The following is a 26,383-nucleotide window of genomic DNA, read 5'->3' on the forward strand; positions in this document are numbered from 1 at the left end:
GCTGAGACCCTTCGTCAGGACTCCTTTGATCACACATTTGGAAATCCATCACCTAATCACTGCTGCTTTTGACTGTTGATGATCATATCCAGTAAACAGTGAAGTTAACTTGCATTTGAATGTTGTACACAGGGAATATTTATCATATAACTTTTCTAGGCAGTGCTAACATACAGATAAGGGTTCAACTGAATGAAAAGCAAACTGAAAGGAAAAAATGGGGCGCTCCTTTTCTGTGACAACTTCGAAAACAATAAATTGGATCTAACAAAATCATACCTCCTTTTTAAAATTAATGGCTTAATTATTAAGATAAAAATTCATACAGAATAGGAAACAGAAAGCACAGTAAGACAAATTTCACTGTTTGAAAATTGTAGAATAATGTTCTTTGCTGAGAAATAAAAAATCGATTTATACTAACAGTGTTTGTAATCAGTGTTCACTTCCTGTATGTTATATGTGACTGAACTAGGAGACTAATCATTGGAAGAATACGAAATGGAATTCTGTAGCGTTGAACTATACCAGGGGTGTCAAACTCATTTTAGGTCACGGGCCGGATTGGGCAAAATGCAGCTTCATGCGGGCTGGATCAGTCGGGCGCGTGCGAACACAGCTTTCATTGCCTCCGTTTTTTCAGCCTGTTCTCATGTGTCTCAGTCTCTGCTACAACTACAAAGTGTTTCACTTCACAAATTCCATTTCTTATGAAGAAGACTGCTGAGCAAGAATTATTTTTATGATTGGTATTAACTTACAATCATAGGCTTCATATCGCCGGGCCATTAATAATTAAAATAATAGATCTATCTAAAATGATCTCGCGGGCCGGATATAATTGTACGCCGGGCCGGATATGGCCCGCGGGCCTTGAATTTGGCACCTATGAACTATGCAATATTTGCATTGAATACTTTAATTGTTTCCAATAATATATTCATCTCTTACTTAATGAACCAATGCGTTGAAGTAATCAATAGTTTTGTGTGTCCCTCCTTAAAAAAATAATATTTTACTACAATAATTAATTATTGTATTAATAATTATTTATTTAAATTAATTCTCTCTTGATCAGTTTTGTAATTTGACATCATTGTAGTGATCATCAGCGGCTTTACCAATATATATTTCTTTGATTTATATTTTCATGGGAGGAGGACATCAGTAGCTTAGTCAGAATTTGTTGACCTTGAATCAGTTAGCCGGCCAGGCAACTTCAAAGGGCAATCAACAACATCTGTAATCATTATCAGGCCAGATTGGATAAGGATGGCAGATTTACTACCCCAAAGGATATTAATGAACAAGATAGGTTTTTTCAACAGTCTGGAAATGTTACGGTCATCATTAGATTGGTTAATTAACTTGACCTAATTTCTCCAGTGGCCCGGGTGCAGTCTCAAATTGTTTTGCTGTACCTCTCCCTGCAGCAACTATCTGCTTACAGCAGCAGAACTTGAACGTTTTTATTCATTGCCGAATGTTCAGTAACAATATATCATTTGTGAAGCAGTCTGATTTAAAGAAATAAAAGAGAATTCTTAAATCTTCAGCCAATGCTGACTCTCACATGCTTGTGACTTCCTCTGACTCTCCCATGCACCTGAATTGTATTTAGCGTAGGAAACAAGAGCATCTTTTCTGTCTGAGTTTGGAGAACTGACTGGTATCATGTAAATAGACTAAACCTGAACCAGCCTCATGTAAAAATAAAAGTAGGAGATGTTGAAAGCACACATATCCTGCAGTTGGAAAAGACCCACTAACATTTTCAATGGAGATGCCTCTATGTAATAGACCAAAGTGCAGAACTAGGATCAGGTTTACTATCGTGGGCATGTGTATGTTGAGTAATTTGTTGATTTGTGGCAGCAGTACATCAGAATCAGAATCAGGTTTATTATTACTGGCATGTATTGTGAATTTTTTTAACTTAGCAGCAGCAGTACAATGGAATACATGATAGTATAGAAAGAAAAAAAAGTATATCAATTACAGTAAGTGTGTATGTGTGTAGGTAGATTTAAAATAGTGTAAAACAGAAACAATATATATATAAATAAGTGAGGAAGTGTTCATAGGTTCAATGTCCATTTAGGAATTATATGATAGAGGGGAGGAAGCTGTTCGGGAATTGCTGAGTGTGTGTCTTCAGGTTTCTGTACCTCCTTCCTGGCAGTAAGAACAATAAAAACATAAGAACTAGGAGCAGATGAAGGCCATCTGCCTGTTGAACCTGTTCCACCATTCAATAATACCATGGCTGATCTGACTATGGATTTATCTCCACCTCTCTGCCTTTTCCTCATAATCCTTAATTCCCCTACAATGCTAAAATCTATCCAAACTTGTCTTAAATGTATTTACTGAGGTAGCCTCCACTGCTTCATTGGGCAGAGAAATCCACAGGTTCACCACTCTCCGGGAAAAGCAGTTCCTCCTCATCTCCATCCTAAATCTACTGTCTCAAATCCTGAGGCTATGTCCCCTAGTTCTAGTCTCCCTACCAGTGGAAACAACTTTCCTGCCTCTATCCTACCTATCCCTTTCAAAATTTTATATGTTTCTATAAGATCTCCTTTCATTCTGCTGAATTCCAGTGAGTACAGTTCCAGGGGACTCAATCTCTCCTCATAGTCTAACCCTCATCTCTGGGATCAACCTGGTGAACCTCCTCTGCACTGCCTCCAAAGCCAGTATATCCTTCCTCAAATAAGGAGACCAGAACTGCACTCAGTATTCCAGATGTGGCCTCACCAGTGCCCTGTACAGTTGCAGAATAACCTCCCTTCTCTTAAGTTCAATCCCTCTGGCAATGAAGGCCAACATTCCATTTGCCTTCTTGATAGCCTGCTGCATCTGCATACACACCTGTGGTGATTCATGAACAAGCACTCCCAAGTCCCTCTGCACAGCAGCATGCTGCAAATTTTTACCATTTAAATAATAATCTGCTCTTTCATTTTTCATTCCAGAGTGGATGACCTCGCATCTACCAACGTTGTACTCCCTTGCCCACTCACATAACCTATCTATATCTCTCTGCAGTCTCTCCGTATCCTCTGCATAATTTGCTTTTCCGCTCAATTTAGTATCATCAGCAAACTTAGATACACTACACTCAGCCCCCTCTTCCAGACCGTTAATATATATTGTGAACAGTTGCAGACCCAGCACTGACCCCTGCAGCACACCACTCACCACTGATTGACAACCAGAGAAACACCCATGTATCCCAACTCTCTGCTTTCTATTAGTTAAACAATCCTCTATCCATGTTAATGTATCACCCCTAACTCTATGCATCCTTATCTTATGGATAAGTCTTTTATGTCATACTTATCGAGTGCTTTCTGGAAATCCAAGTAAATAATGTCCATCAGTTTCCCTTTATCCACTGCACTCATTATATCCTCAAAGAACTCCAGTAAGTTTGTCAAAAAGGGCCTGCCTTTGCTGAATCCATGCTGCATCTGCCTGACGGATCCATTTCTTTACAGATGCCTCACTATTTCTTCTTTAATAATAGCTTCAAGCTACAGATGTTAACCTCACTGGCCCATAGTTACCTGTCTTTTGCCTACACACTTTTTTGAACAGTGGTGTGACATTTGCCCCCTTCCAACCGCTGGGACCTGCCTAGAGTCCAGAGAATTTTGGTAAATCATCAGCAAAGCCTCTACTATAATATCTGCAATTTCTTTCAGTGCCCTGGGATGCATTCCATTAGGAGCAGTGGACTTAACTACCTTCAGCCCACAAGTTTGCTCAGCACTACCTCTTTCGTGATACCATTGTATATAGGTCCTTACCTCCCATCGCACCCATATCATTTCCCTTTGGCATGTTAGATATGTACTCCACCATGAAGACTGACACAAAATAGTCATTCAAAGCCTTGGCCATTTCATCATTACCCAATATCAATTCCCCCTTCTTGTTCTCCAAGGGACCTACATTCACTTTAGCTGCCCTTTTCTGCTTTATATAATTATAAACACTTTTACTATCCATTTTTATATTTTGTGCTAGTTTATTTTCATAATCTAGCTTCTCTTTCTTTATTTTTTTCCTCAGTGGTACTTTGTTGTTTTTTAAAGTTTTCCCAATCTCCCAGTTTCCCATTACTCTCGGCGACTTTGCATGCATGAGCTTTTAGCTTGATGCCTTCTTTTATTTTCTTAGTTATCCAAGGCTGGCTTTTCTCATCCTTATTGGCCTCATTTTTAAACTGGAATGTACTTTTGTTGAGCACAGTGAAGAATCTTTTTGAAAGTCTTCCACTGTTCCTCAACCATCCCCACCATATAGCCTGTGTTCCCAGTCTACACTGGCCAAATCTTCCCTCATCTCATTGTTGTCTCCATTGTTTAGGCATAGTACACTGGTTTTAGATTGAACTATTGCACCTAGCATTTTATGAGAAATTCAATCATACTGTGATCACTCTTTCCAAGAGGATCACTAACTACAAGATCACTAATTTTACCTGTCTCATTGCACAGGACCAGATCTAAGATAGCATGTAAGATAGCATGTAGCTCACTCTCTTCACTTCTGTTCCCTCTATGAAGATTGGTTCTTGTTCCATTGTCTTATCCTTCTTGAAATCCACAATCAGCTCTTTCATCTTACCGACATTGAGTGCAAGGTTGTTGCTGCGACATCACTCAACTAGCTGGCATATTTTGTGTCTGTACGCCTTCTCTTCTCCATCTGAGATTCTACAAACAATGGCTGTATCATCAACTAATTTGTAGATGGCATTTGAGCTATGCCGAGCCACAGAGTCATGGGTGTAGAGGGAATAGAGCAGTGGGCTCTGGTTTCTCAGAGGGAGTTACAGAGGACTTGATTCTGTAGCTCATTGATCAGGACTGTGGGAATGATGGTGTTAATTTTTGAGCTATAGTCAATGGACAGCATCCGGACATAGGTGTTTGTATTGTCTAGGTGATCTAATGTCATGTGAAGAACCATGGAGATTGCGCCTCCTGAAGACCTGTTGTGGCAATGGGCAAATTGCAGTGGGTCCAGGTCCTTGCTTGGGTAGGAGTTAATTCTAGTTATGACCGACCTCTCGAAGCATTTTATCACTGTAGATGTGAGTGCTACTGGACGATAGTCATTAAGGCAGCCCACACTGCTCTTCAGTGGCACTGGTATAATTGTTGCCTTTTTGAAGCAGGTGGGAACTTCCAATCATAGCAGTGAGAGGTTGAAAATGTCCTTGACTACTCCTGCCAGTTGGTTGGCACAGATTTTCAGAGCCTTACCAAGTACTCTAACAGGGCCTGCCACCTTGCAAAGGTTTACCCTCCTTAAGGACAGCCAGACATCATCCTCCAAGACAGAGATCACAGGGTCGTTGGGTGTAGTGGGGGATCTTCACAGTTGTAGTTATGTTCTCCCTTTCAAAGCAAGCATAGAAGGCGTTGAGCTCATCTGGTAGTGAAACTTCCCTGCCATTCATGCCATTGAGGTTTGCTTTAAAGGTAGTAATGTCCTGCAAACCCTGCCTGAGTTGACGTGCTTCCAATGTCACCTCCAACCTCACTCAGAATTCTTTCTTTGCTCTTGAAATAGCCTTCTCTCTCTCTACAAGACATACCTGGTTTCTGGTACAGACCTGGGTCACCAGACTTAAAGCTACAGATCTAGTCCTCAGCGGATGACGAATCTCCTGGTTCATCCACAAACAAGAGAAAATTGGCAGTTACTGAAAATCCAAGCAACACACACACAATGCTAGAGGAACTTGGCATGCCAGGCGGCATCTATGGAAAAGAGTACAGTTGATGTTTTGGGCCGAGACACTTCGGCAGGATTGGAGAAAAAATGCGGAGTAGATTTAAAAGGGTGGGGGGGGGGGAAGGGAGAGAGAAACACAAGGTGATAGGTGAAGGGGGAGGAATGAATTCAAGAGCTGCGAAGTTGATTGGTGAAAGGGGGAAGGGGGAGTCTGATAAAAGAGGACAGAAGGCCATGGAAGAAAGAAAAGGGGGGGGGGGATAGCACCAGAGGGAGGCGATGGGTGGATGAGGAGAAAAGGAGAAAGAGGGAAATGGGGCTGAAGAACTAGCAAAGGGGGTTGCATTACCAGAAGTCGAGAAATCAACGTTCATGTCATCAGGTTGGAGGCTACCTAGACAGAATATAAGGTGTCGTTCCTTCAACCTAAGTGTGGCCTCGTCACAACAGTGGAGGAGGCCATGGATGGACATATCGGAATGGGAATGGGAAGTGGAATTAAAATGGGCGGGCACTGTGAGATCCTGCTTTTTCGATGGACGGAGTGTAGGTACTTGGCAAAGTGGTCTCCCAATTTACATTGGTTCTCACTGATGCCACGCCGAGAGCTCCAGACACAGTATATGACTCCAACAGACTCACAGGTGAAGTGTCACCCCATCTGGAAGGACTGTTTGGGGCTCTGGATGGAAGTGAGGGAAGACGTTTATGGGCTGGTGTAGCACTTGTTCTGTTTGCAAGTGTAAGTGCCAGGAGGGAGATCAGTAGGGAGGGATGATTGTACTCTTTTCCATCGATGCTGTCTGGCCTGCTGAGTTCTTCCAGCATTTTGTGTGTGTTGCTCCTGGTTCATCAACAGCTTTTGGCTTGGGAATGCACAGCAAGTTTTCACAGGCACACACTCATCCACGCAGGTTTTAATGAAGTCAGTAATAACTGTGGCATACCCATCCAGATTCAAAGATAAATCCCTGAATACAGTCTAGTCCATTGCTTCAGAGCAGTCCTGTATGTGCTCCTGTGCTCCTGTCATCCATACCTTCTTGCTCCTCACCACTGGTGCTGTAGACTTTAGTCTGCCTATACTCAGGGAGTAGATATATAGACAAGTGATCAGACTTTCTGAAGCGAGGGCATGGAATAGTATGGTAGGCACTCTTGATGGTGGTGTATCAGTGGTCCAGTGTGTAGGTTCCTCTGGTACTACAACTGATTTGTTGATGGCAATTATTTAGTGACTTATTCAAGCTGGCCTGGTTAAAGTTCTCCAAGATGATTGTGATGGCGTCATGGTGTGCTGTTTCGTGCATGTTGATCCCATTGCTCAGATCATCTACAGCAGCTTTTCTCAACCTTTTTTGCCTGGAGGAACCATCAAAATAATTTTCAGCTCTCAGGCAACCCCTACATAAAAATTATTATATCTACAGCTCACAGTAGGTTAGCATGATCAGTAAATTGTAGATATAATAATCCAAAAATAATTGCCAATGCTCTTTTGAGTAAAGAATGAATTTTTAGCTTACTTTTCTTTAAATTAATCTCTTTCTTTCCCTTTCATAAATTTTAAAAACTCATAAGGCAAACATTAATTTTCTGAATTCTGGGTCGATCTTGAGGTAATCACACTCAGAATTCACCTTCAACTGAAATGAGACAAGTTCTATCCTTGTTCTTGATGCTTGTTAAACATGAAAAAGCTTCCTCACACTTGTAAGAAGTTGAAAACAGCAGCTAAATGTTAATTATGAATGGCAAGATACTCTTCTTTCACAGAAATCCGGAACTTGTTCAGGGGCAGGTCAGTAAATCTCATCTTGAGTGCATGATCAGACAGCAGCTCACAAAGTTTTTCCTCTTCTCTCAAAGTCAAGTTTTCAGGCTGAGCAGAAGGTTCAAATAAAGATTCCCTCACCCAGTCCTATACTTGTTTTGAAAGGGATGAAAATACTGTTCAGTTTTGTTCTGCAGTTCTTCCAAGTGGTCTTCAATAAGACTTGAGACTCTCTGATAACCTTCCTCAACCTTAAGCCCAAGCAGCAGTGGAAACATTTTAAAATTTCCTTTTGAAACATGATTTTTGCAAAGATTCAGTTTCCTTTTAAATTGAATAATCTTGTCACTTGAAGTCAAAAGTTCCTCCAGGGCCTTGCAGAGACATTTTCAACTGGTTTATATGATGAAAAATATTTGTTACCTAGGCTAGTTTCTGCAGCCCTTCTTCATCTTCAAAGCACTCAGCAAAATCTGACCTACTGGTGTCTTGAAAGTATTCCTGAAATTCACCATTCAGCTTAAACACCCCATTGAGAACTCTTCCTCTGCTAAGCCACTAGATTTATGTCTGTAGCAGCAGATTGGTGTGCTCCTTGTCCAGGTTTTCACATGGTTTTTAAACATTGAGTAACTGGTCTTAAAGCTACTTCCTGAATCCTTTTACTGACTGTGACTTTATTTTCAAAAGCCTTAATCAGCTTTGAGATTCCAATAGTCAATTAAAATAATTAGTACTTCTACATGTCATATGGCTGTGATTTGTAGTTAAGCATCTTTTCAGCTTTGCTGGAGCCATTGCTACATTTGTAGGTTTTTTGCCACAGACTGGGCACAATGGAACAGGACAGCTTGGGTCACCAGTCCGTGCAAAACACAATGAGAAGAAACTTTCATTGTAAACATGGACATTTTTTGTGTCCATTGTTGTACTAGTGCAGTGAACTTATTTGGAAGATCGTAATTCTTCATCATTAATCTTATCAGAATTGTCCATAGGCCTAGAATCCTCCTCTTCCATCTCATACCTCCTCTTCAAAAATTGCCATACTGGACCGTCTTTAGAATGAAATTTTCCCTCCAAACTTTTACTACACCAGTTGCTTGTTTGCTCCCATAAGTCAGTCGGTGGTGCGTTAGGGGAAGTTGGGAGATGTAATTTGGGAGGCAGGGGCTGATGTCACAGCCCCAGTTGGACATGACCATTCAATGTTTGGAAAACACACTTCATGCTCCTCAACAGCCTACCGTCCTCCCTTCTGTACAATACAGCGCTCACCAATTATCAATGGCCTCCCCCATCTTGCAATAAAACCTGAGAATGGACAACTAAATAGACACAGAACACAAAGTTCAAAATGCCATGTATATTTTTATATTCTTCTCGCAGAATCCCTAGCAACCTCTCACAGAAACCTAGGGTTCCGCAGGACCCCAGCTGAGAAACCCCGATCTAGAGCCTGTTTGACATTGGCCTGAGGTGGAATATACACCGCTACCAAAATGATCACTGAAATCTCCTCTGGCAGATAAAATGGACGGAACTTAATTGTGAGATATCTGCAGGTCTGGTGAGCAGAACTGGGACAACATTGATGTATTTGTGTAACAAGAGGAGTTGATCATGAGGCATACTCTTCCACCTTTCCTTTTGAGAGACTTGGAAGTGCTAAACGGATGGTGTATAGTGAACCTGCCATTTTGAGTCACTGTATCCAGTACGGAAGGGGTTAACCAGGATTCTGTGAAACAAAGGATGCAAGCGGTCCTAACGTCCCTTTGATACGCACCCTAGCTCTGAGATTGTCAATTTTATTTACTAGAGACTGTGCACTTTCCAGCAAGGTAGTTGGTATTGGGAGGCAAAAACTCCATTTTCTTAAACACACCCGTATCCCTGACCGGCAGTCACATTTCCTTTGAGGAGTTTGTCAAGAATTATGGCCACGATTGGCATTGTTTCTGTTGGTTTTAAACAGCAAAAGATTGTTCAATTGCATTAAGACATCTGTATTAACTGTACAGACAATTATATTTCTCAGCTGTATCTTACAATTCATTGCAATAAATAGTAATAAAAACTATAAATTACAATAACTATATATAAAAAAGTAATTAGTGAAAAAAGAGAGGGGAAATTGCTGAGGAAGTGCTCATGTGCTCATTGTCCATTCAGAAATCTGATGGCAAAGGGGAAGAAGCTATTCCTGAAATGTTGAGTTTGTCTCTTCAGGCTCTTGAACCTCCTTCTTGATGGTAGCAATGAGAAGGCACATCTTGGGTAAGGGGGTCCATAATGATGGATGGTGTCCTTTTGAAGAATCACCTTCTGAAGATTTCCTGGATGCTAGGGAGGTGAGTGCCCATGAGCTGGGTTTACAACTTTCTGCAGCTTTTTCCCATCCTGTGCCGTGGCCCCTCTTTATCAGACAGTGATGCAATCAGTTAGAATGCTCTCCACAGTACATATGTAGAAATTTGTGAGTGCCTTTGGTGACATAATACCAATTCTTCTCAAATTCCTAATGAAATATAACCACTGTCATGCCTTCTTTGTAATTGCATCAATATATTGGGCCCAGGATAATCCCTAGAGATGTTGACACCCAGCAACATGAAACTGCTCATCCTTTCCACTTCTGATCTCTCAATGAGGACTGGTGTGTGTTCCCTCAAATTCCTCTTCCTAAAGTCTACGATCAATTCCTTGGTCTTACTGACATTGAGTGCAAGGTTATTGCTGCGCCACCTCTCAACCAGCTGGTCTATCTCACTCCTGTATGCCTCCTTGACAACATCTGAAATTCTGCCAACACTAGTTATGTAGTCAGCAACTTTATAGATGGTGTTTGAACCATGGGTATAGGGAGAGTAAAACAGTGGGCTAAGCACACATTCTTGAGGTGCTCCAGTGTTGATTGTCAGCAAGGAGGAGATGTTATTTCCAATCCACACAGACTGGTTTCCCAGCGAGGAAGTCAAGGATCCAGTTGCAGAGGGAGGTACAGAGGCCCAGGTTTCAGAGCTTTCTGATTGGAACTGAGGTTATGATGGTGTTGAACGCTGACTGAGCTGTATTCAATATGTAACAGCCTGACGTAAGTGTTGCTATTGTACAGGTGATCCAAGGTCTAGTGGACACTCAATGAGATTGCATCTGCTGCAGATGTATTGTGTCTATAGGCAAATTGCAGTGGGTCCAGGTCCCTGCTTAGGCAAAAGTTGTTTATAGCCATAATCAAGCGCTCAAAGCACTTCATTACAGTAGATGTGAGTGCCTCTGGGAGATAGTTATTGAGGCAGCTGACCCTGCTCTTCTTGGGCAATTGTATGATTGTGATTCTCCTGAAGCAAGTGGGAACCTCTGAGTGCAGCAATGAGAGATTGAAGACGTCTCTGAACACTTGAGACAACTGGTTGAATGAGGTTTCCAGAGCCCTACCTACAGCCTGCAAGGTGTTCTGACATCAGCCTCAAAGACAAAGATCACAAACTCATCAGATGCTGCAGATTCACATAGATGTAGTTTTATTCTCCCTTTCAAAGTGTGCATAAAAGGCTTTGAGCACATCATTGAGTTTCTACGAATGTTACTTTTAAAGTCAAAACTATTTTCTTGTGTTTCTCTCAGGCTGTTGCATTACATCAAAAATCATATTATCAATCAATCCTAGGTTCTCTGCTGTAAACTTTTTATGTTATTGATGTTGGTGAGCATCTACAGTACTGATTCACATAGAAATTAGAACCCAAGAAGGAGGGAGTTCTGAATGAGATACATCTGCATGCATTTGGGAAGACCTGCTCAATATATTCACTATCTTATGATCCAATGTTTGCCATGACCCAACAAAGAGAGAAAGGTTTCTCTGTTTTCCAACCTCCATAAGCAACGCACTGGGGGAATATGTTTGATCTGAACATTGTCACCTGTTTAGATTCATTCGTGTTGCTGGCAAACCCTGATTTAAAACTCTCTCAGACAGATAGCTTGGTAGCAGCAAAACCTGTAGCTATCAAATACTCTTAAAATTTCCTCTGAGAACTAGGAACTGCAAATATGTTTGTATTTGCATGAAATAAAAAGATTATTAACAGCTAATTATGTAGGGAATCAGGAACAAGAATAGATGCCTGGCTATATTTATCTCTGTAACAGATCCTTTGGGTTTGCAATAATGTCCACGAATACTTTCATTACTTTATTATGGTTCGTAATACTCTCTGCTCTACTGCCTGTTACACCACTGGCATCTAGGGCAGCAATGAAGGTTCTCCACCTGGTGTTCAGGGCTTCCTTTATCATGTCCGTATCTCAGTTTTCACTACTGTCCATAAGACCATAAGACACAGGAGCAAAATTAGGCCATTCAGCCCATCTAGTCTGCTCCACCATTACATCATGGGTGATCCTGGATCCCACTCAATCCCATACTCCTGTCTTCTTTCCATATCCTTTAATGCCTTGACCAATCAGGAAACTATCAGCTTCCTCCTTAAATATACCCATAGACTTGGCCTCCTCCGCAGTCTGCGGCAGAGCATTCCACAGAGTTACCACTCTCTACCAAAAATATGCCTCCTTATCACTATTCTAAAGGGCCAACCCTCAATTTTGAGGCTGTGCCCCCTAGTTCTGGATACCCCCACCATAGGAAACATCTTCTCCACATTCACCCTATCTAATCCTCACAACATTCGGTGGATTTCAATGAGATTCCCCCCCCCCCCAGTCTTCTGAATTCCAGTGAGTACAGGCCCAAAGCTGACAAACGCCCCTCATACGTTAACCCCTTCATTCCCGGAATCATCCATGTGAACCACCTCTGGACTCGTTCCAATGACAACACATCCTTTCTGAGATATGCGGCCCAAACCTGTTGACAATACTCCAAGAGTGACCTGACTAGCATCTTATAAAAGCTTAGCATTATCTCCCTGCTTTTATATTCTATTCTCCTTGAAATAAATGCCAACGTTGTATTTGCCTTCTTTGCTATAGACTCAACCTGTAAATTAACCTTCTTGGAGTCTTGCACGAGGACTCCCAATTCTCTCTGCACCTCTGATGTTTCAACCTTCTCCTCATTTAGATAATAGTCTGCAGTATTGTTCCTTTTACCAAAATGCATTATCATACATTTCCCAGCACTGTATTCCATCTGTCACTTTTTTGCCCATTCTTCCAATTTGTCTAAGTCCTGCTTCAATCGCATTGCTTCCTCAGCCACTACCTACCCTTCCACCTATCTTTGTATCATCTGCAAACTTTGCCACAAAGCCATTAATTCCACTATCCAAATCATTGACAAACAATTTGAAAGTAGAGGAATTCCACTAGTCATTCCTCAGAATGCCATCCAGAAAGGGCCCCCTTTATTCACACTCACTGCCTCCTGGCTGACAGCCATTCTACTATCCATGCCAGTACCTTTCCTGCAATACCATAGGATTTTATCTTGTTAAGCAGCTTCATGTGAGGCACCTTATAAAATGCCTTCTGAAAATCCAAGTAAATGACATCCACTGCCTCTCCTTTGTTACCCTGCTTGTTACTTCCTCGAAGAACTCTAACAGATTTGTCAGGCAAGATTTCCCTTCACAGAAACTATGATGACATTGAATTATTTCGTCATTAGTCTCCAAGTACCCCAAAATCTTATCCTTAATATTAGACTCTAACACTTTCCCAATCACTGAGGTTAGGCTAACTGGCCTATAACTTCCGTTCTTTTGCCTTCCTCCCTTAAAGAATGGAGTGACATTTACAATCTTCCAGTCCTCCAGAACCATGCCAGAATCAAGTGAGTCTTGAAAGATCGTGACCAATGTACCTGTTATCTCTTCAGCAACCTCCCTCAGGACTCTGGGATGTAGTCCAACTGACCCAGGAGACTTAAGACCTGGCACCTTTTCCTTTGTAATACCTTTTTCCTTTGGCATTTCCCTGCTCCCTGACACTCACAGACCTCTGGCACACTGCTAGTGTCTTCCATAGTGAAGACAGATGCAAGTACCCATTACGTTCATCTGTCTTTTCTTTGCCCTCATTATTACCTCACCAGCATCATTTTCCAGTGGTCCAATATCAACTCTCAGCTCCCTTTTACTTTTTATATAACTGAAAAATAATTTGGTATCCTGCTTTATATCATTGGTTAATCTGCCCTCAAATTTCATCTTTTCCTTTCTTATAGCTTTCTCAGTTGCCTTTTCTTGGATTTTAAAAGCTTCCCATCATCCAACTTCCCACTCACTTTTGCTACCTTATATGACCTTTCCTTGGCTTTTATGCAATCCTTAACTTTCCTTGTCAGCCACAGTTGCTTACCTCTGCCATTTAAGAACAACTTCTTCAGTGGGACATACCTATCCTCCACCTTGTGAACTATTCCCCAAAACTTCGGCCATCTCAGATCTGCCATCATCCTTGCCAGTATCCTCCTCCAATCCACCTGGGAAAACTCGCCTCTCATGCCTCTGTCATTCCCTTTATTCCATTGCAATACTGATACATCTGGCTTATGCTTCTCCCTCTCAAATTGCAGTATGAATTCAATCATATTATGATCACTGCCTCCTAAGATTCCTTGATGTTAAGCTCCCTTATAAGATCTGGACCCAATTTAAGATCTCCTTTTCTCAGTTGCTCCAATCAATGACTCCAGTTGAAAAATGCTGCTTTTTCAAGCTCTTTGTTGGACCTGCACGGCAATGCTCCCATTGTGTCTGCGCGGTAATGTCAAAACATGCAGGTTCTGATCGCATTCAGATGTAGAAGGATTCTTCATTTCTGCTTTTGTAACAGTTCTGTTTTACCAGTAAGGTTGTTAGCCCTGAGTTGAATCCCCAAACCTGGAGGACAAATGGACCTCTCTTAGTCTGGCCTCTATCCTTTGACCTGCTTGGCATGGGTGACCCTACCAAGATCCAAAGCATAAAGCCCTGATTCCAGCCAACTTAGCTCTCTGGATCACATTGAGGCACGCAGGCCTCCAAACACTAAAACAAGGTTATGGTCCTCTTGGAGTGACTTGACTTGACTTGACTTGATAATACTGTTTAGGTCTTTCCAGTGTGTTATCTTGCCCATTTATTTTTCCATATTTCTCCTGTTCCCTTTCGAGTTAGTAGGAGACTCACCATTCTATTCTGGTTCTCGTTGCTATCCTTTCCAACTCATTCTCTGATTCATTTCCCTGTAACTTATTTTCTCATAAATGCCGACCAACACACCCCTGATTCGCCTGCCAGCTAAGGAAACCAGGGGTAATCTACTGCATTCAATTCACCTAACAACCAGTATGTCTGGGATTTGGGAAGAAGATTGAGTACACCAGAAAAAACTACAAGGTTAGCCGGGGAACATGCAAACCTACACAGACAACACAAGACATCAGGATAGAACCTAAGTCACGAGAGCTGCAGTATCTGCAGTGCCACTGTGGATTAAATACTTAAGTTTTCCCTGTGGTTAAAGTTACTTAACATAAGTTTCCATTTGCTAATATGTAGTAGAATCATTATGGTAAAAGCCTGCTTGGTTACTGCAGAGTGAAATGCCAAGATGGGTAAAACTCTGTTATCAAATGCTGTCACAGAAGATCTTTAATATTCCATTATACTTAGCACTTCCATCATTGTAAAATAAATTCATATGTTCAAAGGTTCATTTATTATGAAAGCATGTATTCAACTCTGAAATTCATCTTCTCCAGATAGCCACAAAACATACTTCAAAAGTACTTGTTTTACATTTACCTTTTCACTTCACATACCTTAGATGTCACGTGAAAGAAGCTTCACTTACCAAACACGTCCCCTCTGGGAGTTAGCTCCTCTGAGTCAATGTAATTCTCAACTTTATCTTCATTGCCATTATAGACCCCATCAAGCTCTTTCTCATCATAGCTCCCAATGTAAACACCATCCTCATAGTCAAAAGGTTGGAGACGATCCAGAGATGGAGGAGTAGATACAGGCTGAGGGATGGCATTCTTTATCACTACACTCTTCCTTCCATTAATCCTGCTTCCTCCCAGAATCACAGGTGTTTCTTTGTAGGGGATTTCAGGAACAGCTGACATAGAGAAAGAGAGAAAGAGAGAGAGGGAGAGAGAGAGAGAGAGCAATATGACATATTATCTATACGGTGCAAATCACCTTTGCATCTGTTGATGGAAATACAAAAAGCTATGGATGTTGGAAAAGAAAACTCCTGCGTGGGAAGTTGGTCAAAAAGATTCAGCTGCTTGACATTCAAGATGAGGTAATAAATTAGATTAGACATTGGCTCCACAGGAGAAACCAGAGAGTGGTTGCCTCTCGGACTGGTCCTCCAAGAGGACCTTAGCCTTGACATAGGGTTTGGAGGCTTGCTCAATGACCTGGAGAACTAAATTGACTAGAGTCAGAGCCTTGTGATTTGACTCTTGGTTGGGTCATCCATGCCAAACAGGTCAAAGGGTAGAAGTCAGGCTAAGAATGTTCCACCAGTCCTCCAGGTTAAGGGGTTCAGCTCAGGGCCAACAACCCTAACTGGTCAAAACAAAATTGTTATGGAATCAGCAATGAAGAATCCTTCCTTTTCTGTGTGCAATAGTATGGACAGACAGAGATGGAGGACCTTCACTGTTGCCCTAAAAGCCAATGATGTAACAGGCAGTAAGTAAGACTCGGATTGCAGGCTGTGAGTAGTGGACTGCAGCAGGGGCTGGTGTGGGTCCTTTGTTGTCTGTCATCTATATCAACGATGTGGATGATTATGTGGTAAACTGGATCAGCAAATCTGTGGATGACACCAAGATTGGGGGTGCAGTAGACAGCAAGGAAGGCTATCAAACCTTCAGTGGGATCTGAACCAGCTGGAAAAATGAGCTGAAAAATGGCAGATGGAATTGAATGCAGACAAATGGGAGGTGTTTCACTTTGGGAGGACAAACCAGGATAGGATTTACATGATGAGTAGTAGAGTACTGAGGAGTGTGATAGAACAGGGACCTGGGACTACAGGTCCATAGTTCCTTGAAAGTGGCATCGCAGGTACATAGATAAGGTCATAAAGCAAGGTTTTGAAACAATGGTCTTTATAAATCAAAGTATTGAGTACAGGAGCTGGAATGATATGTTGAAGTTGTATAAGATGTTGGTGACTTGTAATTTGGAGTATTGTGTGTATTTCCGGTCACCTATCTACAGGAAGGATATCGTAAGATTGTAAGAGTGCAGAGATAATTTACAAAGATGTTACCAGGACTTGAGGAACTGAGTTATAAGGTAAGGTTGAATAGGTTTGTAATTATTCCCTGGACCATAGGTGAATGAAGGGAGATTTGATAGGGTGTATAGGTAGGGTAAATGAAAGCAGACTTTCCCCCATTGAGTTTAGGTGAGACTATGTCATGGATGCAGTTTGAAAGGTGAAATGTTTCAGGGGAACATGGGGGAAACTTCTTCATTCAGAGTGTGGCGAGAGTGTTTCAATACTTAAGAGAAATTTGGATAGATACATGGATGGAAGAGGTATGGAGGACTATGGTCCAAGCGCAGGTCAATAGGATTACACAGATTAATAGTTCGACACAGACTAGAAGGACTGAAGGGCTTGTTTTTGTGCTGTAGTGTTCTATGACTTTATGATTCTATAAAATTCTAGGAACACCCAGCAGATCTGGTAGCACCCATGGCAAGGGAAACAATATTGACCTTTCAAATCAAAGACCATTCTTTGAATACTGCTGGACCTGCTAAATGTTGAAAGCATTTTCTGTGTTTTGTGCTTAAATCATCCCTCTTTAGTCCCCTGTAATCGAGAACAACACTGTCAACAAAGATCTGATTTTTCTTTCTCTTTTTCCCTTCCATAAGGTGGTAACTTTTATTGGATGCTAGGTCTGGCCATGAACTTACATCTTTCATAAGATGTTTTCCCCTCTCATGTTCTCTGTGAGGTCACCAAGTCCACCTCCTGCTCACTTGCTCCCATGTGGAGTAAACTTCCGACTTCCCTTCCTGACCCTGGTAATATTGGTCCTGTCCTTCTAGTTCTACCCTTCCTCTTTCCTTGGGTAAACCAAAATCCACTGACTCTCTCATTCTTGCTACGTACTATTGTACCTCATCACCATTGCTCTTTGGAGTCTTTGGGTATTCTGTAGCCTACAAAAGACTGCTTGTCTGAGGCTCTTTAGTCAGGAGTTCCTTCCTTGCCAGAGCACTGAAAGAGCTGTGAATGACGTCAGCATTGATACTTTGCATCATGGTATTCTGTCCAATCTCAGCCTCTCAGCTTTTAACATGGTTAGCCAGCACATCCATTGTATTTCAGCAGAATACATCTGTATTCTTGTGGTTCCATAGCTATCAATGTAGTCAAGGCAGATCATCAGTAACAGTTCATTCTCCCATTTCTGCACCATCAAGTCTGGTATCTTCAAGGACATTGGCCTCCTCTCTAATTTCCTTGCTACTTAACAGCATCAGTTGAGCATGTAGCTTTAGTTGCCACATATACTTGGATAAAACCTATATTTACCTCATTACCTCTCATTAGAAGTCAGAATGCTTGTCAAGCATCCAGGAAAAGCTAAATAGTTATGTTCTTCAGTTACATTATGGGAAATAAGTTGTAGTTGGACCCAGCAACAAAGGTGCTTCCTTAGCCATTGCCTCTATTCTTCGTTCTGACAAATTTCTGAAACTGTGATGAATTATTTGCACAGTTGGAGTAATTTCTGAACCTAGAATAAGCTTCTGACTACAAATCTGTCTCATACATGACCACACACTTCCAGCTCAGTGACATCTACTGAACTTTCCTCTGCATGTCTTCATCTGCCCATAAATCAAAAGCAGAAAGATAGTTTTTTGACATAATATTTGCTACATTCACAGATGGAAGTGGTAATAGGCAAAATAAAACTGTAAGGATCTCCCTTGGAACTCAATAAAAATACTCTTTGTGGTTCTAGAAAATGTTCTTTCCAAATAATCACTCAGTAGCCACTTCATAAGGTATACTATACACTTGCTCATTAATGGAAATACCTTATCAGCCAATCAAGTGGAAGCAACTCAATGCACAAAAGCATGCAAGTGTGGGCAAGTGATTTAGTTGTTGTTCAGACCAAACATCAGAATGGGGAAGAAATGTGACCTAAGTGACTTTGACCGTGGATCAACTGTTGTTACCAGACAGGGTGGTTTGAGTATCTCAGAAACCGCTGATCTGGGATTTTCACACACAATAGTCTCTAGAATTTACAGAGAATGGCATGAAAAACAAAATGAAAATCCAGTGAGTAGCATTTCTGTGGGCAAAAATCCCTTGTTAATGAAAGAGACAACAGGAGAATGGCCAGCTGACAGGAAGACAACTGTAACTCAAATGGCCACATGTTGCAACGGTGGTGTGCAGAAGAGCATCTCTGAATGCACAGCACATTGAACTGTGAAGTGGATGGGCTGCAGCAGCACAAAAGCATGAACATACAGGCAGTGGCCATTTTATTAGGTACAACAGGCCCCATGAAGTTGGAGAAGAACTGATTCTGCCAGCAGTAAGGGAAGTTCTGATTATGCTTTTGCATAAGTAACCAGACAAAATAATTAAGGCAAATCCACTCAGCGACAACTCTCTTCAAAGGCAAATAGATGAAATGTCTGAGAATAGATGAAGTGTCTGTGGAAGACACATTGTGTAACATATTTGGAATTTGCTCTGCATTTGGATGAATCAACTTTGCCAGGCAATGAATCTTTGCTTCTTGGTTTTGCTTGTTTCATAAAAGATGAACACATGGTTCAAAAGTTGTTATTTGCAAGGGCACTAGAAACAGATATGAAGGGGTTGTTGAGCAATTTTTCAAAGAAAAGGACCTTCTGCTCGCCAATATTCTTGTTTGTGCAACAGATGGGGCACCATCAATGACAGAATGCCACTGTGGGGTTCTTGCTTTCTTGAAAAAAGCTGCACCTAACATATTTACCATTCACTGTGAATCATTTATGACATCATTTATGTGAATAAATGTAAAGTTATATGTGAATAAATGTGAAGTTATCCACTTTGGAAGCTGGAACAAGAGGGCAGAGTATTGTCTGAACGGTGTCGAGTTAGGTAAGGGAGAAATGCAAAGAGACCTAGGAGTCCTAGTTCACCAGTCAATGAAGGTGAATGAGCAAGTGCAACAGGCAGTGAAGAGGGCAAATGGAATGTTGGCCTTTGTTACAAGGGGAATTGAATACAAGAGCAAGGATGTCCTTTTGCATTTGTACAGGGCCCTGGTGAGACCACACCTGGAATATTGTGTACAGTTTTGGTCTCCAGGTTTAAGGAAGGACATTCTGGCAATTGAGGAAGTGCAGCGTAGATTCACTAGGTTGATTCCTGGGATGGCAGGGCTGTCTTACGCAGAGAGATTGGAGAGACTGGGCTTGTACACGCTGGAATTGAGGAGATTGAGAGGGGATCTGATTGAAATGTTTAAGATAATTAAAGGATTTGATAGGATTGAGGCACGAAATATGTTCCAGATGTTGGGAGAGTCCAGTACCAGAGGGCATGGATTGAGAATAAGAGGTCAGTTATTTAAAACAGAGTTGAGGAAGAGCTTCTTCTTCCAGAGAGTTGTGGAGGTGTGGAATGCACTGCCTCAGAAGACGGTGGAGGCCAATTCTCTGGATGCTTTCAAGAAGGAGCTGGATAGATATCTGATGGATAGGGGAATCAAGGGATATGGGGACAAGGCAGGGACTGGGTATTGATAGTGAATGATCAGCCATGATCTCAGAATGGCGGTGCAGACTCGAGGGGCCGAATGGTCTACTTCTGCACCTATCGTCTATTGTCTATTGTCTATCTTGTTGCAAAAAACTCACATGATCAGTTGCACAAATCATTAAATACTGTTGTCACAGCAGCAAATCAAATCAAATCCCATGCTCTCAATTCTCAAATATTTTGAGAGCTTTGTATTGAGAATGATGAACAGTTTAAATGCTTGCTGTTGCAGATAGAAGTCAGATGGCTCTCAAAAAGAAACTGTCTGAGATGGCTTTATACACTGTTTGAAACTATGATAAAATTCTTTGAAGACATTGGTGAGGCTGATTTAGAGTATTGTGCACAGTTTTGGTCACCTACCTTCGGGGAAGATATCAATAAGCTTGAAAGAGTGCAGAGAAAATCTACAAGGATTTTGTCAAGACTTTTGGGCCCGAGTTTTATGGAACGTTTGAATAGGTTGGGGCTATATTCCTGGAGCATAGGAGAATAAGGGAAGATCTTGTATACTTCTACAAAATTATGAGGGGTATGGATAGGGTACACGCAGACTTCTCAAAGTTCAAAGTAAATTTATTATCAAAGAACATATATGTCATCACTTACAACCCTGAGATTCATTTTCTTGTGGGCATTCCAAGAATCTAAATAGAATCACTAAAAGATCACACCCTAAGCGGACAGCTAAACAACCAATGAGCAAAAGACAATACTGTGCAAATACAAAAAGGAAAATAATAAGCAATAAATATTGAGAACCTGAGATGAAGAGTCCTTGAAAGTGGGTTCATAGATTATGGGAACAATGATGGGGCAAGTGAAGTTGAGTGAAGTTATCCCTTGTGGTTCAAGAGCTTGATGGGTGAGGGATAATGATAGTTCCTGAACTTGCTGGTGTGAGTCCCGCGGCTCCTGTACTTCTGCCTGATGGCAGCAGTGACAAGAGAGCATTGCCTTGATGGTGGGGCCCTTGATGATGGATGCTGCTTCCTTGCAACAGCACTCCGTGTAGGTGTGCTCAATGGTGAGCAGGGTTTTATCCGTGATGGAGAGGGCTGTACCCTCTCAGGTTGGGGAGACTAGAGCTAGAGTTAAGGTTTAGGATGAAAGATGAGATATTTAAAGGAAACCTAAGGGAGAACTTCTTCACTTAGAGGACAGTGCGAGTATGGAACGGGCTGCCATTGATAAGGGATCAATTGGAGCATTTAAGCAAGTTTGGATATGCACGTGACTGACAGAGGTATGGAGGGTTATGAGTAGATGAGACCAGACAGAAAACATGGTCTAGATGCCCAAAGGGCCCGTTTCTATGCTGTAGTGCTCTATGACTCTATAGGAAATATTGGGAACATGCCTCTGCATCTACTCATACCAAATTTGAACAGCAGCTAAATGGTTCTCAGCAACACAGCTGGTGTGGCTGCCTCTGTGGTGTTGGCAGCAAGCCATGCACACAGCAGGATCAGGTGTCCTGAATACTAACAGAGGCACTACAGAAGTCCAGGGTTCATTCATCTTGGTTGGTTTAATAAATATTAACATGTGCACTGTTATATTCTCACCAAAAGAGGACAGGTAATTCTCTCATAGAAATTATGGCCTATCCATACTTCCTGGTACATTAGTAAAACATCTTTGCAAATTAAGGACCACAGTTATGAAAGACCTTTTAAAAGTTAAAACTAAATCCTGCTGCCAGCACTAAAATAGTTTGGGTTATTGCTGTCCATTGAGAGTTTACTTCTGGATTTAAAACTGTGGGCAAAGGACAGAACACACATTGGTTATACTATTGTACGAAGTACATTTTTGGTTGAACTACAAAAATGTTTTTTTTTATCTTGATTGCAAAATTAAGAATAATGGTACAGAATGAATGATGATTTAGCTTTATGACACTTCTTGTGCTGTGGTCTACTACACAGAATCACCAGCAGAGGCCTAAATTTCCACTTTGTGTAAAATTGACCTAGTTCTGCTTTTAATGTGTGGCTCCAGCACCATTTGTCCTGATGGGATCTGAATCCAACTCCAGTCTCAAAGAGAGGACTCATTAAGTATTGGTGTGTCAATTGGAGTAAATTAGCCCTGGAATGTAGATAGCATCTGGGGAAGGGTGAGGTTGTGTGGGGGAGGGAAGTGGTGTCATGAGACTGTGGTTGATGGAAATGGGGATAAAATAATCTGGGGTTGCTGTTAGCTTTTACGTAAGTAGGTGACTGATGTTTGCCTCAGACTCAACGAACTGTGTGCTGTACAAGAACCACTCAGTGGTGGCACTAAGAGAAAGTGGTGGATATCAAGTTTAATTATTGTTCAACCATACAAGAATACCCATGAATATAGCATATGAGTTCAAGTGCAACATTTAAGAGAAGATTGGATTAGTACATGGATTGGATGGGTACAGAGAGCTATCGTCCAAGGGCAGGTCAATGGGACTAGGCAGAATAAAAGTTTGGCATGGTCTAGATGGGCTGAAGGGTCTGTTTCTGTGTTGTAGAGCTCTTTAATATGGGAAATGCATCTGAAAAATGATATATGAAAAGATATTGCCCATTCTTCCACAGATGATTGCTCCTGAATTCACTTAAACACTTTAAAATCTGTACAACCAAAGTGCAAGTGTGAAGACTGAACCACAAGGATTCCCTTGGAGTAGATTAATGTGACCTGTGCGACTTTATGCATGAAATATAATTAAGGTTGGAGGTATAGTTCAAAGCAGTAGTAAAACCATAGCCATTTGGCTGAGGCAATGACTGTAAATAGTTGTGGCATATGTGGAGGAATTTAAATGACTGCAGTCTGTGAATTAGTATCTCACCATTGAGGATTTCGTCAGTGCTGCCCTGTTCTCCTTCCAAGTTTCCTTGCAGGAAAGGTTTGACTATATAAAAAAAAAGATATGCTTGTTAACTTACTGCAGTATTTAGTTTATATACCCCAGAAACAGATTCAGAGCAAGGTTGAAGGAGTAGTTAATTTCTAGTTGGTTGGATTAATGCAGCAAATCTTCCAAGAAGCTGAACCACTAAAGATGCACCATAGGCAACCTGCATTTGTCTGAAAATTATGAGCAAAGCCTTCAGTTGAAGAAGGTGGTTTGCCAAAGCCATTTGGGAGTAGATAATAATGCTGGTCTTGGCCATGACATTTGTATGCTGAAAAAACAATCTTAACATTTGTTGTATACGTCTCCTAGATTGTCTTATGAATACTCAAAATGGCTCATTTCTGTGGGACCTGATTTTTGCATTATCTGTTTCATAAATGTGCGATCTCTGATGAGATCTGCATTTTACTGTAGTTATGATCAGTTTTGTTCATATGAGTCACTGACTGAAGCCCATAATGAATATCACTCGAAGTCCCACAATCCTCACCCTCCAAACATGGATGAAGTATGTGCTATACAGACCAGACTGAGTGTTGTAGAAATACAACCAAAACACAGCAGATCAATGAAGACACCAGAGATTGAAGAAACTGTAATCAGGAGGAGTAAGTAATCTGCTAGAAGAACTCAACGGGTTGAGCAGCATCTGTGGGGGGAAAGGAGTTGTTGAGGTTTGTTGGGTCCGAACCTTGCACTGGGACTGAGAATGGAAAGGTGAGAAAGGATTCTGAGGTGATTGGTGAACTGAGTAGGGATGTAAGATGCCAGATAGTGGAGGTGAGTGGGAACAGTTGGAAGACTGCGCTAAGTGAATGATAGATGGGGGGGGGCAGATATAGAGAGAAGAAAAAGAATTGGAAATGGAGCAAGTTGGAGATAGAGGAGTTTGAAAATGGGAGTGAGCTGCTGGAGGGAGATAAACAGAAGCAGAGACGTCTGCCAGAGTTGGATTCATATAAGCCATTAGAACAGAAAGGATAAATGGAAGCAGGTATCGGGCGGCAGGTGGGATGTGGGGGATCTATGTGTAAAGTGGGTGGATGGACCCTAGGGATGAAGTGGACAAAAATGGGGGAAGGGGGCCTGGGGGTAAGGTGGGAAGGGGGAACAAAGATGGGAGGACTTAAGGATCAGAAAGAGAGGGAGGGGGCATGGAGAAAGGGTGGAGCAGAAAGGGTTAAAAAGAAGGGTTACTTATAACTGGAATACTCAATATACGTACCATGGGGCTGTGTACTACCCATGTAGAATATAATGTGTTGCTCCCTTCTTCGCATCTTGCTCCGTCAGTTGTTTTTTCCCCCTCTCTTTGTCTGCCTTTCTCTGTTATTCACCTACCGCAGTCGTTCAACACCAACTCACTCACCTCCCCTACCTGGCACTGCCTGCCTGTCATCTTACACCCCTCCTCAGTCCACTAATTACCTCAGAATCCTTTCCTGTCACCCCCCAACCCCCTGCTGCTCTCTATGCTGGCTATCTGACCTCTCCATTCCCAGCCCTGAAACAGGATATTGATCAAAACGTCACCAATTTCCACAGATGCTGCTCGACCTGCTGAGTTCCTCCAGCAGATCATTGCACCAGCAGCTGAATCCAGTTTTCATTGGATTGATTGTTCTGCCTTTGATTCTCTTTTCAATACAATCGCTGGACAAAATTTTAATCCATTTGGTTGAGAGACATTAAGAGAGCTACAATGTGCCTGATTTTAGTTTTTAAAATATATTAGAATACAATAATTAATACTCCACTTGTGTGATATGTGCAAAGTGAATTATAAGCACTAACCTTTTCTAATGCAGAAAAATTCTTTTAACCTAGGGATTTTTATTGGTTCTTAACTGGGGCAAATATGTCAATAACTTACTGAGAGCATTTCAAGTATAAAGGGATTTATCAAGAGACTTTAGGACTACAAAGTATCATGATCAGCATAATCATGTGAATAGATAATTGGCATAATATTGAGTTGTTCAAGCAAGTTTAATTCTAAGCCTAGACATTTAAAAACCTTATACATAAACTATGATTATTAAACTTACCGCTGGCATTTAGTAAGGGCATTTATTAATACGGAACAGAAAACTGCATTTATATAGTACCTGTCCTCTAGAAAGTGTTGAAAGAGAAAACTCATCCAATGAAACAGGTTACTAAGACTAAAGAGTTAAGTTGGAAGGGACAACCAAACTGTCTGCCAAAGAAGTGGTTCTTGATATTGGCTTTAAATGAAGAGAGGGAGGAGGTGGAGATGTTGAAGGCTTGGGCATTAATAACTGTACAAGATGAGATGAGGTCAGTGTTGCAAGTGTGGAGGGTTCAATGGACAGGTGTTGAAGGGCCAGCAGAGTGTTGGGAAAGATGGTACAATGAAGGGATTTGAACAAACACTCTCTCATCACTGTGTGACAGGCTACTAATGTCACCTCCAGCACTAAACACATATCACTATTTTCTTTCTTATTCCTCTCATGCTTGTTCATGAAAGTTATCACTTGGTCTGACAACCGAATGCCTACTAACTTGCTGACTACTCCTGATCCCAAGAATAGTATTGTCCTCTTTGCCTTCAAATCTCTTCTGATTGTCCCACTCAAAAAATTGTTTCATCTGAAGTCCTTCCTTTTCTTTTCAAAGACAAAGAGTGCACTGTAACCTGACTAGTATGGAGCCTCTGGGGCACAGGATTATAAGAGGCTGCAGAAGGTTGCCTATCACAGACATAACCCTCCTAGCCGTTGTCAGCATCTTCAAGAGGCGGAGCCTCAAGAAGGCAGCAGCCATTATTAAAGACCCTCGCTATCTGGGACATGCCCCCTTCAGTTTACTGCCATTGGGGAGGAGGTGCCTGATCAGAAGCCTGATGACCCACACTCAACAATTTAGGAAAGCTACTTTCCCTCCGCCATTAGATTTCTGAACGGTCCATGAACCAAAGAATACTACCTCATTATTCTTCTTCAGTAGTGTTTGTTTATTACTGCATTGTACAACATATCTCATAACATATGCCAGTAATCATAGACATAATTCTGATTCTGAGCACATTGAGACCTATTCACTCCTGTGACCCACTGTGACACCTCTTCATAAAAAAAAACTGACCCTCTCTATGTAATTAACCCTTGTCATGTACAAAATCTTCACTAGCACTGTAAGGCTTCAAA

The 26,383-nt window shown here is 41.5% G+C and overlaps 1 protein-coding gene across 1 annotated transcript in view; it reads right to left on the reverse strand.

The window, feature by feature from the left end:
- The window catches only part of egfl6 (EGF-like-domain, multiple 6), a 76,444-nt gene that overhangs the window by 12,025 nt on the left and 38,036 nt on the right, over window positions 1-26,383 (reverse strand). Inside the window, exons 8-9 of the mRNA XM_059968052.1 lie at window positions 23,142-23,204; window positions 15,338-15,607 (exon numbers count right to left, since the gene is read on the reverse strand). Coding sequence (XP_059824035.1) covers window positions 15,338-15,607; window positions 23,142-23,204 — 333 coding nt within the window. The remainder of the gene's footprint in view (window positions 1-15,337; window positions 15,608-23,141; window positions 23,205-26,383) is intronic.

Source organism: Hypanus sabinus, chromosome 4 (assembly GCF_030144855.1).
Source record: "Hypanus sabinus isolate sHypSab1 chromosome 4, sHypSab1.hap1, whole genome shotgun sequence".
NCBI lineage: Eukaryota > Metazoa > Chordata > Chondrichthyes > Myliobatiformes > Dasyatidae > Hypanus > Hypanus sabinus.